Source organism: Gavialis gangeticus, unplaced genomic scaffold, assembly GCF_001723915.1.
Source record: "Gavialis gangeticus isolate Ggan-Ray unplaced genomic scaffold, GavGan_comp1, whole genome shotgun sequence".
Taxonomy (NCBI): domain Eukaryota; kingdom Metazoa; phylum Chordata; order Crocodylia; family Gavialidae; genus Gavialis; species Gavialis gangeticus.
Window position 1 is genome coordinate 87,344,368 of NW_017728992.1, and position 12,948 is coordinate 87,357,315.

General features: G+C 37.9%; 1 protein-coding gene across 3 annotated transcripts in view; it reads left to right on the top strand.

Annotated features, from left to right (window-relative positions):
• Positions 1-12,948, top strand: part of PTPN2 (protein tyrosine phosphatase, non-receptor type 2) — a 67,681-nt gene that overhangs the window by 14,396 nt on the left and 40,337 nt on the right. For all 3 annotated transcript variants that reach the window (XM_019524994.1, XM_019524979.1, XM_019524987.1), the window contains 3 exons: positions 6,635-6,735; positions 9,827-9,925; positions 12,260-12,397. In XM_019524994.1, the coding sequence (XP_019380539.1) occupies positions 6,635-6,735; positions 9,827-9,925; positions 12,260-12,397 (338 nt within the window). The remainder of the gene's footprint in view (positions 1-6,634; positions 6,736-9,826; positions 9,926-12,259; positions 12,398-12,948) is intronic.

A 12,948-nucleotide genomic window follows, 5' to 3' on the forward strand; every position in this document is an offset into this window, starting at 1 on the left:
GCCAGATGCCTGTCTAATCTCCTCTTGAACATCTCCAGGGTAGGGGAAAGCACCACCTCCCTTGGGAGCCCATTCCATATTTTGGCGACCCTTACCATAAAGAATTTCTTCCTTATGTCCAATCTAAATCTGTTCTCCTTCAGTGTGTGGCCACTATTTCTGGTAACTCCAAGGGACACTCTGGCAAACAGAGTGTCCCCTATTCCCTGCTGACCGCCTGTGATGAGTTTGTAGGCAGCCACAAGATCGCCTCTCAGCCTTCTCTTGCGGAGGCTGAAGAGATTCAGATCTCTGTCTGTCTTCATAGGGTCTTACCTGCAGGCCCTCAACCATATGAGTAGCCCTTCTCTGAACCCTCACAAGGTTATCCACATCCCTCTTGAAGTGCGGCGCCCAAAACTGAATGCAGTACTCCGTCTGCGGCCTCACCAATGCCGCGTAGAGGGGAATTATCATTTTCCGAGACCTGCTCGTGATGCTCCTACTGATGCAAGAAAGAGTGTGGTTAGCCTTGCTTATTACCTTGTCACACTGGCGACTCATGTTCATTTGTGCATCAACCAGGACTCCGAGATCTCTTTCCACTGTTGTGGTACTCGGAATGGTACCCCCCAGTCTATAGGTGTGTTGGAGATTCTTTTTCCCCAGGATCCTTATTCTACATTTCTCAGAGTAGCAGAGACTTGCAAGTTAGCCAAGTGTAATAGACTTCAGGCTAGCAGGTATGGACTCATTGTCTCAGTGGCAAAACTGGAACTAGAGCACAAGTGAATGAGATTCTTGGGCCAGGATTTTCATAAATAGACACTCATTTTGAGAACGCAGTCTGAGACTCCTGGGGTCTGATTCGAAGAAATTCTGAGCTCCTGCATTTCCTATTGAGAGCAAAAATAATGTGATAACTTCACATGTTCAGCACTCCAGTTGGGTCATTCTTAGTTAATAGCCTGGTAAATATTGACCTTAGTACTCTTGTTTTATTTCTTCCATAAAAATTTATATTCTTCATCTTTATTATGTACTGCAAAATCTTAAAGAAGCTATGCATGTATAAAATATTAATACTTATTTGCACAATTTTTAATGCTTAGTTGATTCTCCTTTTTCAAAGAAATGCCTAAATGCCCCTATGAATGGATATAGATTTTGGAAAAGGTGTATCTCGGTCTCACAATAAGCAGAAACTTTTGGACCTTTTATTACCAAACTGCTGAGGAGTAGTCATTTGTTTGATTAAAATTTCACCTGTCCTGAATCTGCTATCTAGCCCTTAACTCCCTTATCCCTTCCTGCATGATTAACCTGGGTCTATTTCCATGTCCCACAGAACTTTGAGATTCAGGTTATGTTTTGAAGCATTTCGAGTGTTCATACACAAAGTTGCACCAGGTCAGCTAAATCGGTTTCACAATAGTTTAACAGAAGATATGATGTTAAACTTTTCTTGACAGAGAAACCTGAAACTTAGTGTTCTGATAATTTTATGCTTAAAAAAAAGTAACTGGTATGATTGAATGCTGTCCACCTTAGCCCTCAGTGCAGTTGAATTTTTGTAGGACAGTACACTTTTTGGGAAGCTTTTTTTTTTTTTGTAATGGTGACAAGAAAAATTACAGCTGTTGATTTAAAAAAAAAAAAAAAAAAAAAAAAAAAAAAAAAAAAAAAAGGGGATGTAGTAGCCACCCATTTGGGCCAAGGGAGAGTGTTAAGGTGGAAACCAGGATGGGACTGCCTTTTATACTATGTACTTCAAAGACCTCATTGAGCAAGTCCTTATGGACTTCCTGGAAGAGGAAGGTGCTTATTGTTTTTCCTTTTTACTTTATAGAAGGGGTAATTCTGAGGTTGTGCAAGTCCAGTTAAGGCTTACTCGGTCACAGCTGCACTCTTTCAGAAGCAATGTGTTAGATTTATGGTGTGTGTGTGTTGTGTGTTGTGTGTTGTTTAGATCCTCCAGAATCAGCAACATTATTTTAAAATATGAGCCATAGATTTGTGGGAAAGAGAATTAGATGGGAATAAAAGCCTTCTCAGGTTTGTAGGGTAAACTGTAATTTCCTTGACAACTCATGTCTGTTGCACAACACTTTTTACTTCTATTGAATTTAGTCCTGTTGTACTGTGGGGTAAGGCCTGTTCATAAGACACAGGGGCCAGGATGTGTATATATAAAGTGACCTCAATCCTGGTACCTTTTGAGTGTTTCACTTTGCAGCATTGCTCTTAAATGCACTCAAAAGAAGTATGCTTCATGGTTAATGTGGCTGCTTTAACTTTGGCTATCAAGATCTTTAGTAAGGAGGTATTTGAGCAATTTGAGTTTAAAAAAAAAAAGAAAGGAAAAAAAAGTTTCATTAACAGTTAATAGGGGTTTTTTTTTTTGTTTTTTTTAAAAAAGGCCTTCCAACTCCCTATTGTGTATCTGAACTTGTTTGTTAGGGAAGTACACGTCATTCTGGGTTGGAAATCTTTTAGTTTTCTAGGTTAGTATTTAAGGTATTCATTTACTGGACAAATGAATAAATGAATCCTAGCTTCTATGCTGTTGTGAACTTTGGCATGGCAATGCTGTGGAGTAATTGCAAGTGAAGAGAGAACTAATTTCTGAGGAAAATGAAAAATAAAGATTAGATATAATATAGGCATACCTTCCCACTATATCTAATATAGAATGTTAACACCCATCTAGGCCATAAGCAGTGAAACCTGTTAACACATATATATTTATGAATATTGGTATCTGACAGAAAAGTACTGATAGCTTTGAGGAAAAAGATGATGAAAATATGAGGCGCAAGTCTGATCCAAACCACTGAAGTTAGTCTTTCTGTTGACTTCATTGGGCTTTGTAATATGGTATATGCCTTGAAGTTTCTCTTGTTGCTGCAGAAGAAGCATGTTTTAAATATCCAGATAGAAACAAAGGTAAAAGATAATCCCCACTGGCAATTCAAACCCATTTGAATCTTCCTTTAAATACAGTTTGCAGTAATGTACTGTTATGGATTTTTTTTTATTCATTTGCATCCAGTTTTGCTTGATAAATAACTTAGCCTTGAAAAAGCTTTAAAATAATGCTAGCATTTTCTGATGCTAATAGAAAATATCTATTCTTGATTTTGATTGCTAATGTAATTACTTTAGAATAAAGAGAGGGATATTTTGACTATATAGTAGTATTGAAACAGGAAGCCAATCTGAAATGTCAACTGAGTTCAGTATGAGAGCCAGTCATTTCCTGACAGATGAAACCATTTCTCAGAAAACACATTGTTAGGGGGAAGACAACATTTTGGACTACAATTCTTAATTGATGTCTCTAATGAAAACTATAAAAAAAAAAAAAAAAAAAAATCTCGGAGTATTCTTCAGTTCTCCTTTAGAGTTAAAGGGCTAGGTTATAATGGGACTTGACTCTCTTGTCTCTGACTGGAAGCACTTTTACAAGTCTTAAGTGTTAGTGGTCAGAGTAGGATGATGGGATGCCAAAAATAGGCATCTTGACTTCAACCTACCCTCATTATAAAAAGCTGAGAAGTGGATTCCTATGGCCATATGTTGTAATGTTATATGTAAATGTTTTCTTTCTTTCTCTTTTTCTGTCTTTCTTTTAAATTTGGTAGTTTACACTATAAGCACTATGGGAATAAGCTAAGAAAGATGTTTCAAAAAGGTGTGATATTTGCCAGGATATAGAAAATAAATTTTAGTATTGGGTTGTGTGGCTTCTCCTCCCCTTCCCTTAGAAATGCTAAGCACTTACACATTCCTCTGAAGTTAATGGGGGAGTTGCTGGTTTTCAGCATATTGTCATAAAATGGTATGGTATAAGCAGGATCCTGTGCACTGCTTATTCTTCAGTTGTGGTTCCTCCATTTGGGCCATAAGTCCTTCCTTCTCTTAAGACATCTCTAAAACTGTTGTTGGCAGTATATTGGAACTGAGTAGCTTTGGTCTCTTTCAGCTAATCATTTAGACTTTACTCTTGGAGGAGTAGCGGACTAGCTCTCAAATGGGTATCAGAGAGGTAGCTGGGATGGATCAGTGTTTTCTAGGTATTTCTTTATATTTTTCTCTAATCCAGAAAGCAGCACTTTACTCTCCTTGATCCTAATAGTGCCATTTTTGGTAAGCAAGAAGCATGCTGGCTAAACTTTTAGATAAAGTCGTTAAAAGTTATACAGTGGTTTCACTTCTGGAAAAACTCTTTTCAAATGGATCTCCTTTTTGTTAACCAGCTGTAAGAATGCCATAATACTAGGTGTTAGATCTTCTCCACTTCAGTCTATGCTAGAAGCAAATCATTTTATGTAATAGGGAGAGAGACTGACCATTGAAGACAATGGCATTTTTATCATTGATTTCAGTGGGTCAGGATTTTGTCCAGAGTGGGTAACAGAAGAGGTTGTTAATTTCAGTTGTGGTTGGTCTGGGTATGCATGCCTTCTTACTCAGAGGAGCCAGAATGAGAAGTGTGGTGTTTTTTTTGTTTTGTTTTGTTTTGTTTTGTTTTTGTTTTGTTTGAGTTTTTTTTATTGTTTCTACTTCCTGTTCAGACTGCATACTTTGGAAGAGAGAGATTCTAACATTAATTTTCCTGTCTAACTGTTGCTGTAACTATAGATTTATCTTGTTGTATAATGGATGTAGAGTTGATTAAAACTGAGTTTAATTTTAAGTTTTCATTTTTACCATTGATATAATCTATTTAAGGTAAAAAATCTATAATAACTGGAAATGATTTACAAACTGGAGAGAGAGTTATCACTAATTCATTGTGAAAAATGGGCTTGTTCTATTGATTTTCAACAAAGCAAGCCAGAACTTGAATGAGATTTCTAGGTCATAGTGTCCTCCAGGAACTGTCCTCTTTAGGAGGGGCAATTATATGAAAAAAAAAAAAAAAACAAAAAAAAAACCCCTCTATTCCTATTTTTGCATTTATCTGCTAAGTTACTGGACATCATAGTCTCAGGATTATACTTCATCTTGGGGGAGGGAGTACCAAGATTCTTTTTATCACATTCTAAAAAAAAGCATTGCGCAGTTTTTGTGTTTTTTAAATGATTTGCTTTTTAAAAAAGAAATAACAGCTAATGTGGAAACCTTGCAATGTGCATATTATAACATAAAACCTCTTTGGGGTCTTGCTGGTTATCTCCTATTTAAAATAATACAGCTGCTGTGGGGTGATTAAACTGTTAACAGCGCTCGCTGATGTCATCTTTCCGAGAACACTAGTACTGGTATGTGTGATTTACTATAACAAGATCTTAAGTTTTTCCTGTTGGCAAATGACATGTAATATTTACAAAGGTTTTGGTTTTTGTCCAGCAGAAACATTTCAGATAAAATGATACATGAAAGGAAACCTTATTAACACTTTCATGTCAAGGCAAGTTACTGTAAGGAGTTATTTACTTTATAAAAGCAAATGTATTCAGTACATATTTTTCTTAAAAGCTCTTGTATATAGTATCTTAACACAAGCGTTTGCAGTTTTTAAAAACAGAAACCTACTCTGGTTATGCTTTTGTCATAATATAGAAATACCAATGCTGTTTTAGATTTTTTTTTTTTTGCAGCTTTCACAAAGCTAAAAGCAGACAAACAAAAATCACCTCAATCTTCAATGCATCCGTTTCCTGCAGTATTCCCTAAAGAGCCTGCAGATAAAGGGGAGCTGGAGAATGACCCCAAAGTTCTCTTTCCTTGTATTAAAAAGTAAAATACTCTTATTTAAGGGCCACCAAATTGCCTTACATTTAGCAAAATGGGGTCTGTTGCGACCTTGACATGGCCCCTTGTGTATTTGGTAGAGGGAAGTAATCTCTCTTGAATTAAGATTGCAACCTTTTTAAAACTGAACCAGACCCTGTTTTTACCATTCTTAAGATTGGCTTTAAAATTGTCCTGTTAACTCTGAAGAGACAGAGACTGTAAAATTCCTTTTAGTGAAAAAACCAGATGGAGTTACAGTATTCTGGAAACAAAAAACCCAACTGATTTTTAAGGCTTCATTTTAGTTTGCTTCTTTGTTTGTTTTCAGCTCTGAAGTAGTGTACTACTCCTCATCTCCTCATTTTCATTGCTCTTAAAACTTAAGCAGTGAATTACAAAATTGATCTAAGTTTTGTATGAACACTTAAAATGATTCAAAACAAAGTTGCACAGGTCAGCTAAATCAGTTTAACATCATATTTTTTTTAAACCATTATGAAACCTTTCTTGACCGAGAAACCTGAAACTTAGTGTTATGATAATATTTTTTTTTAAGCATAAAATTAAGTGGTATAGGATTGAATGCTGCAGTTGGATTCTTGTAGGAAAATATCATATTTTGGAAACTTCTTTTTACAACATTGACAGGAAAAATTACAGCTCTTGATAGAAATGGTTCAGAGGGTTGACATGCTGGAGGTATTTTTTTGATGGAATGTGTCAGGGCAGCAAAGCAGGTACTGTTGTCAAAGTGACATGTGAGAACCTGTGGAATTTTATTTATGAAGCTAACACATGTACCACCTTTTTATGTTTGTGTGCAACACAAAGTTAGAGGCAGTTGTTCAGCTAACTACAAAGAATTTCACAACAGTAGATATATTTTAATTTTATATCTATTTCATTTTTTTAGATGATCATAGTCGCGTAAAACTGCTGAACACAGAGAATGACTATATAAATGCCAGCTTAGTAGTAATAGAAGAAGCTCAAAGAAACTATATTTTAACCCAGGTAAGTTACAAGGAGCTTTCTTTCTTTGTTCTCACTGAAGGTAGAACATTAACAACTTAGATGCAGTAGTGACACAGCACTGATTAGCAAATCTGAATTTTTTCCCCGTAATCCCAGGATCAGGTTTTCCCTGCATGAGCAAGTTCCTGCAACTGGGAGCCCCATGAATCCAGTTGAGAGGCTCCTCCTCGTGGTGGTTCCACACACAACCCCAGGGCTGAAGGATTGCTGCAGGCATGATTCTTGCAACCCTCCCCCCCACACGCACACACAACCCTTGCTCCAGGCATGCAAGGAAACCCCTGGGGACTGGGGCTATTGGGATTTTTATCCTGGCCATGGTATCCCCTTGTGGCTGAGCCCCATCAGGCTGATGGGGATGCCCACTTCAGGGGATACTTTACTACATGTGAAAATTAAAGCTTGATAGCAACCAGCTATTAAACATTTTCAGGGTCTAACTTTATAGCTGGTTGGAGCTTTTATGCGATAGGTAGTCTGCATGTTTAGCTGATCTCCAGATAATAGTGCAATTGACCAGTTAATTGTGCAGTACCTGTAATGTGTAGAGGGGACCTAATATTAAAACAAAGCTTGAAACTTAATATTGATCTCTAAGTAATATTGAATTTTCCTTCTCTTTAACCATTTGGACTTTTGACCGGGTACATAATTTAATTTCTTCTTCTTTTTTTTTTAAATCCAGAAATGTAAGGTAAGAGGCCTTGAAAAAATTGACAGGTACAGAACAGGAGGGTAGGAAAGTCCAACTATTGGAGGTCTGAAACAAATGTCCTGGTAAGATGCTCAGACTCCCTTGCCATCCCAGCAGCTGGTAGACAGAGGATTTCCTCTTTCACAATGACTTCAGGCTAGTAGCCATCTTATTCCTTTGAAACTTCAGCTGCTCTAAATGTTGGCATGGAGGAGACATTTTTGCATCTCAGCCCTGCAGAAAAGCTTGGTTGCTGTGAGAAGACTGTTCTCAGTGCTTCATCTTATTCTATTTTGAGGGCATCCTCTGCATATCATTTCACTATGTATTCTTCCTATTGCTCTACTTAGCTAAGAAGGAGCAGCGTGAAATCAGAGCAACATAACTGTTGCCAGAGCTATAACAGCACTATAAAACTCATGCGAGTCTTGTAAATTTCTTACATCATGTTTGCTAACTAGTACTTGCAGCAATAGAGCATCTGGAACTTGACTGAACTCTCAGGAAAATCAGTAGTGCATCTGTGTACTTTGGCATTATATTGGAAGGCTTCTTTGCAATGAACAAAAATATTTGGAAAAATGTAAAAAAAAAATATAAATTCTGCAAAATTTAAGAAAGAAAATCCTAATTTCCAGTCACTGTTCTAGGGCACTGTGCTAATCATTTGAATCTTAATTCATTTAAAACATTTATTTGCCTAGAAATAGGGGAACTGAAAATGGCCACTCCTTTAAAGTAAGGTTTGTTTAACATCCCTTTACTTACTAGCTTCCACCTAGTGTAACTTTTTAAATATGGATTAGGCTTTCTTAAAAAAAAGGCACAATGAATGGATGCATACTGAGGTCTCATTCACTTGTGCTCAATAAAACAAAGCTTAATATACAAAATCCAGAGACTTTTAAATCTTTATGATACTGAACCACTTGGAGATTGTCAGATTTTTGAATGATCAAAGCCATGGCTCTATAAGATGAACTGTTGCAACTAAAACGAACCCCTTAAGTTTTGAGAGACAATTTTAAAAGCTAATACCAGATCTGCTGGGATGCATCATATTGTGCCGCTAGTTGTTTGAAAATAGAATTTTCTGCCATTTACATCTTCCCATATTGTATTCCGTTAATTACACTGTAGCCCTTTTTGGTTATAGTATCTCAGTATACATTAACTTTTAAACTGGTTTTGTAATTTGTAGATTCATAGAAGTAGGGTTGGAAGGGACCTTGTAGATCAACAAGTCTGACCCCCTGTCCTGGGCAGGAGAGAAAACCGGGCTCAAATGACCCCAGCGAGGTAGACTTCAAGCCTCCTCTTAAAGACCCCTGGGGTAGGAGCCATCACCACTTCCCTTGGAAGTTGGTTCCAGATCCTAGCCACCGTAACTGTGAAGTAGTGCCTTCAGATGTCTAGTCTAAACCTACTCTCTAACAATTTGTGGCCGTTATTCCTTGTTACCCCAGAGGGCGCTAGGGGGAACAGGGCCTCTCCCAAATCCTGCTGGTCCCCCCCTAGTGAGTTTATAAATGGCCACCAGGTCCCCCCTCAGCCTTTTCTTGTGAAGGCTGAACAAGTTAAGGTTAAGGTCCCGTAGCCTCTCTTCGTAGGGTCTGCCCTGCTGTTCCTGGATCATGCAGGTAGCTCTCCTCTGGGCCCTCTCAATGCTGTCCACATCCCTCCTGAAGTGCTGTGCCCAAAACTGAATGCAGTACTCCAGCTGTGGCCTGACCAGTGTCGCATAGAGGGGGAGGATCACCTCCTTGGCTCTGCTTGAGATGCACCTCTGGATGCACGATAAGGTCCAGTTAGCCCTGCCAACCGTGACCTCGCATTGTCGGCCCATGTTCATCTTGGAGTCAGTAATGACTCCAAGATCTCTTTCTGCCACCATACTCTCAAGAAGGGAGTTTACCAGCTTATAAGTGTGCTGCTGGTTCCTGCTGCCCAAGTGCAGCACCCTGCACTTGTCTGTATTGAAACCCATCCTATTTTTGTTAGCCCACCCCTGTTACCTGTCCAGGTCCTACTGTAATCTGTCCTTCCCTACTAGTGTGCCCATCTTGCCCCAAATCTTGGTATCATCAAAAAATTTAAACAGGCTGCTTTTTACCCTGTTGTCCAAGTGACTGATAAAGGAATTGAACAGCTTCATTGTTATTGTCATCATGACTCTCTTGAAGTACATTTTGTGGTAGGCTAGCTGAAAGGAAAAAATCTATTAGGTACTCCCAAGTATACAAACACTGGATGTTGATATTTTACATGAATAGCATTTTTGCTGTTTCTTCTTTAATCTTATGTCTTACAAGACTGTCGAATAAGAACTTAATTGACTCTTGATCATTTTCCCTGCCTTTTTTCTTTATTGCCCAGGGTCCACTTCCTAATACTTGTTGTCATTTTTGGCTAATGGTATGGCAACAAAAGACCAAAGCAGTTGTCATGCTAAACAGAATTGTTGAAAAAGATTCGGTAAGTAATATTAGCTACTTACTACAATTTATATGTAGACTGCCTAATTTTAACCTTGTCAAACCACATATAATTAGGATGTTATAACTGCTTTTGCCAGTAATCAGAATGTCCTGATACAAAGACCTGATGCATTCTTGCCTCTGGCATACACTCTAGTTGACAGTAGCTTAAATAATTTAGAAAAGCTCATCTTGTAAAGTGTATTGTCACACTTGAATATTCATGACAACAGGAGTATTTCAGTAGTTTTTTAAAAGTGGGAGGAAAATGAGGTGACTTTGTTTGAAAAGTTAGGGGGCAGAAGACAATTTACAGACTTTCTTCCAGTTGAATATTAATAATGTTTAGAGATTTACCAAATGAGAACTATGGAACTAAAGTTTGGCTCAGCGGGCACAGTGTTCTGCAAGTAGTACATATCCAGAAAGATGAAAGAAACATTCTGACAAAAAGGAGTGTGAAACCAGAACTAAGAGAGGAGGTGTTAAAGGTTAGAGGTGTTCCAAGATGAAACATAGAAGGTAGAAAATTACTTTCAGTTTAGTTGTGTTTAGATAACTTTTGGTATTTTTTCAAAATCTAACAATAGAACTGTTTTCTTTGTTAATAATTTAAGTAGACGGGTGCTGACAGTGAAACATTGACTTTATGCTACTAGCCATAGGCAAATTAGTCTGTTTTCACTTCCTTACATCAGTGAATGTTTAGAGTACCTAAATCACTTGATGCGTGGCCTTTTGCCAGCATACTCACTCCATTGGATGCACACAGATATTTTAGATGTGATTTGTAAGCTATTACAATAAAGGTCACTTGTTCAGAAGAGAAATCTGATAATTCAAAAACAGAAAGTTTTGATGTACTGGAGTTTGTCAGCCCAGGTTTGCATTCTTTGTATGAAATTCCGTTGACTTCCAGGAACAAACCCTATTGTCTGTGAAGTGAGTGAGCACTGAAGATTCTTATAAACTGTATTTGGATTTAAAAGCCTTGAGGTTAAGACAACACAACAGATGGAGAAATGTAAATAGAAAGTAATGCTCCGTGGCAAAGAATAATAGTAATCTTTTCATGTGCTGTGTGATTGCTGAACTCAAGGATTTTCAGAGGAGGAAAGTGTTGGGATAACTCGTTAAAGATGGGTGTCCATTCTAAAGAAGCAGTAGAAACAAATGCATCTTGAGATGCAACCAGGGACTATAATAGAACTGAAGAAAGGACAAGAAAATGTGGGGTGGGGGGAACAAAACTAGAGAGTATACAAGTATTTGCAATGACAAGTTTGTAAAAACAAGGATTTGTAACCAAGAATCAAAATGATCAAGGGTCTAGTTAAAAACTTTTCTCTATAGTGTGCATGGTAAGTCTGTACAGCCTCTTGGGGAACTCCCAGAATGTAATGAGGAATTGGATATGTACAGGATATAGCTATATATAAGGGAAAATAATATTTCATTAAAGTGTTTAGTTACCTTGTGGAATTCATTGTCCTTGGGACCATGCTGTGGTTGTATTTTAAAAAACTGTGGATAATTTTAACTATCTCATCATGTAGCTTAAGTATTCACAAAGGAAGAATACCCTTCAGAGTATAGCCTTGCAGTAATCAGAAACTTCATCTCTACGCCAGATAACCTGTTGTCTACTTGAGACTGTTTTAAAACATTGTGTATTGACTGCTGTCCAACAGCAGGTTGAGGAAACTAGTAAATAAATAGAATCTTTGAACTTGTCTAATGATGCAGTAGAAAATTTTGTAATTGCTGAGGATACAAGCATAAAGTTAGACTGGTTTATGAACTAGAAAGAACTTTTCTAGTGGTTGGAGAAAAATGGGAAAGATAAGAAAATAAGGGCTTGATTCTAGTCTGCCACCCCCCTTTGCAATTGAATAGTTAATTGTGCAGAGTAGGTGTAAAACATTTGCTGATTCAGAATGGTAGCAAATAATGTTCTTTGCATTGATATAGATCACTGTCGTGTGCTCAGTAGCTGAGAATTGAGTCCCAAATACGATGTTTATACAGTTATCAACTCTGGAAAGTTGTTTGAGGTTTTTCATTTATACTTGCACTTATATATTTTTCCTAATGTGTTGAAATGAGAATAAAGTTTTCAGTGGTATGTTGCAACTACATGAATATTAGCTAAAGACAGATTATGTAGGCCTCATACAAAAAACCTTTAGTTAATGATCTTTAAGCTTAAAATATGTTAAATCTGTGTTAAAACAAAAGAGATTTCCCAGTAGGTTGTTTGTGGTCTGGCACATTTCATTTTTGTCGCTTATCTCAGTGAGCACCTGCTTACATATTTCATTCTATAACCTAGGTAAAATGTGCACAGTACTGGCCAACAAAAGAAGAGGAAGTCATGATGTTCAAGGAAACAGGATTTTGTGTGAGACTAGTATCTGAAGACATCAAATCCTATTACACCGTACATCTACTTCAATTAGAAAATATCAGTGTAAGCTTTTTCTCCATACATGTGCACTGAATATTCATAGGACTAAATATGTGATGTAGAATGTATTTTAAAAATCTCTTACGAACTTGCACTTCCTAGTTTTACTATTACATTAAAAGTCAGATAAATTTTGTAATTATTATGTATACTGAATGAACACGGCATACAAATGTCCAGGTAAGTGTGCGTGTAATTAACTGGATTTTTGATGCAGAATGTGGAGAGTCAGGCAAGGGCTCCATTTACCCGGTAGAGCTACTTGCAGCCTCCCTGCTGTGAACAGCCTGGGCTCTGTGGTAGGTGGCAGGGGCTGGCCCAGAGCCAGGGCCAGTTGTGCCAGGTGGCCAGGAAGCTGCAAGCGACTGCATCAGGTACACGGAGCCCTGGCCTGGCTTGTCAGCAGTGGGTACACATGTGCTTCAGGGCAGATGGTGGGGAAGGGGCTGGGGTGTGGTGCCACAAGAAGTATTGGGCCCCTACTGCTTCCCCACCCTAATCCCGAAGGTGTGCATGCACACCCACCATTGGCAACGAGCTGGGTCGGAGTTCCA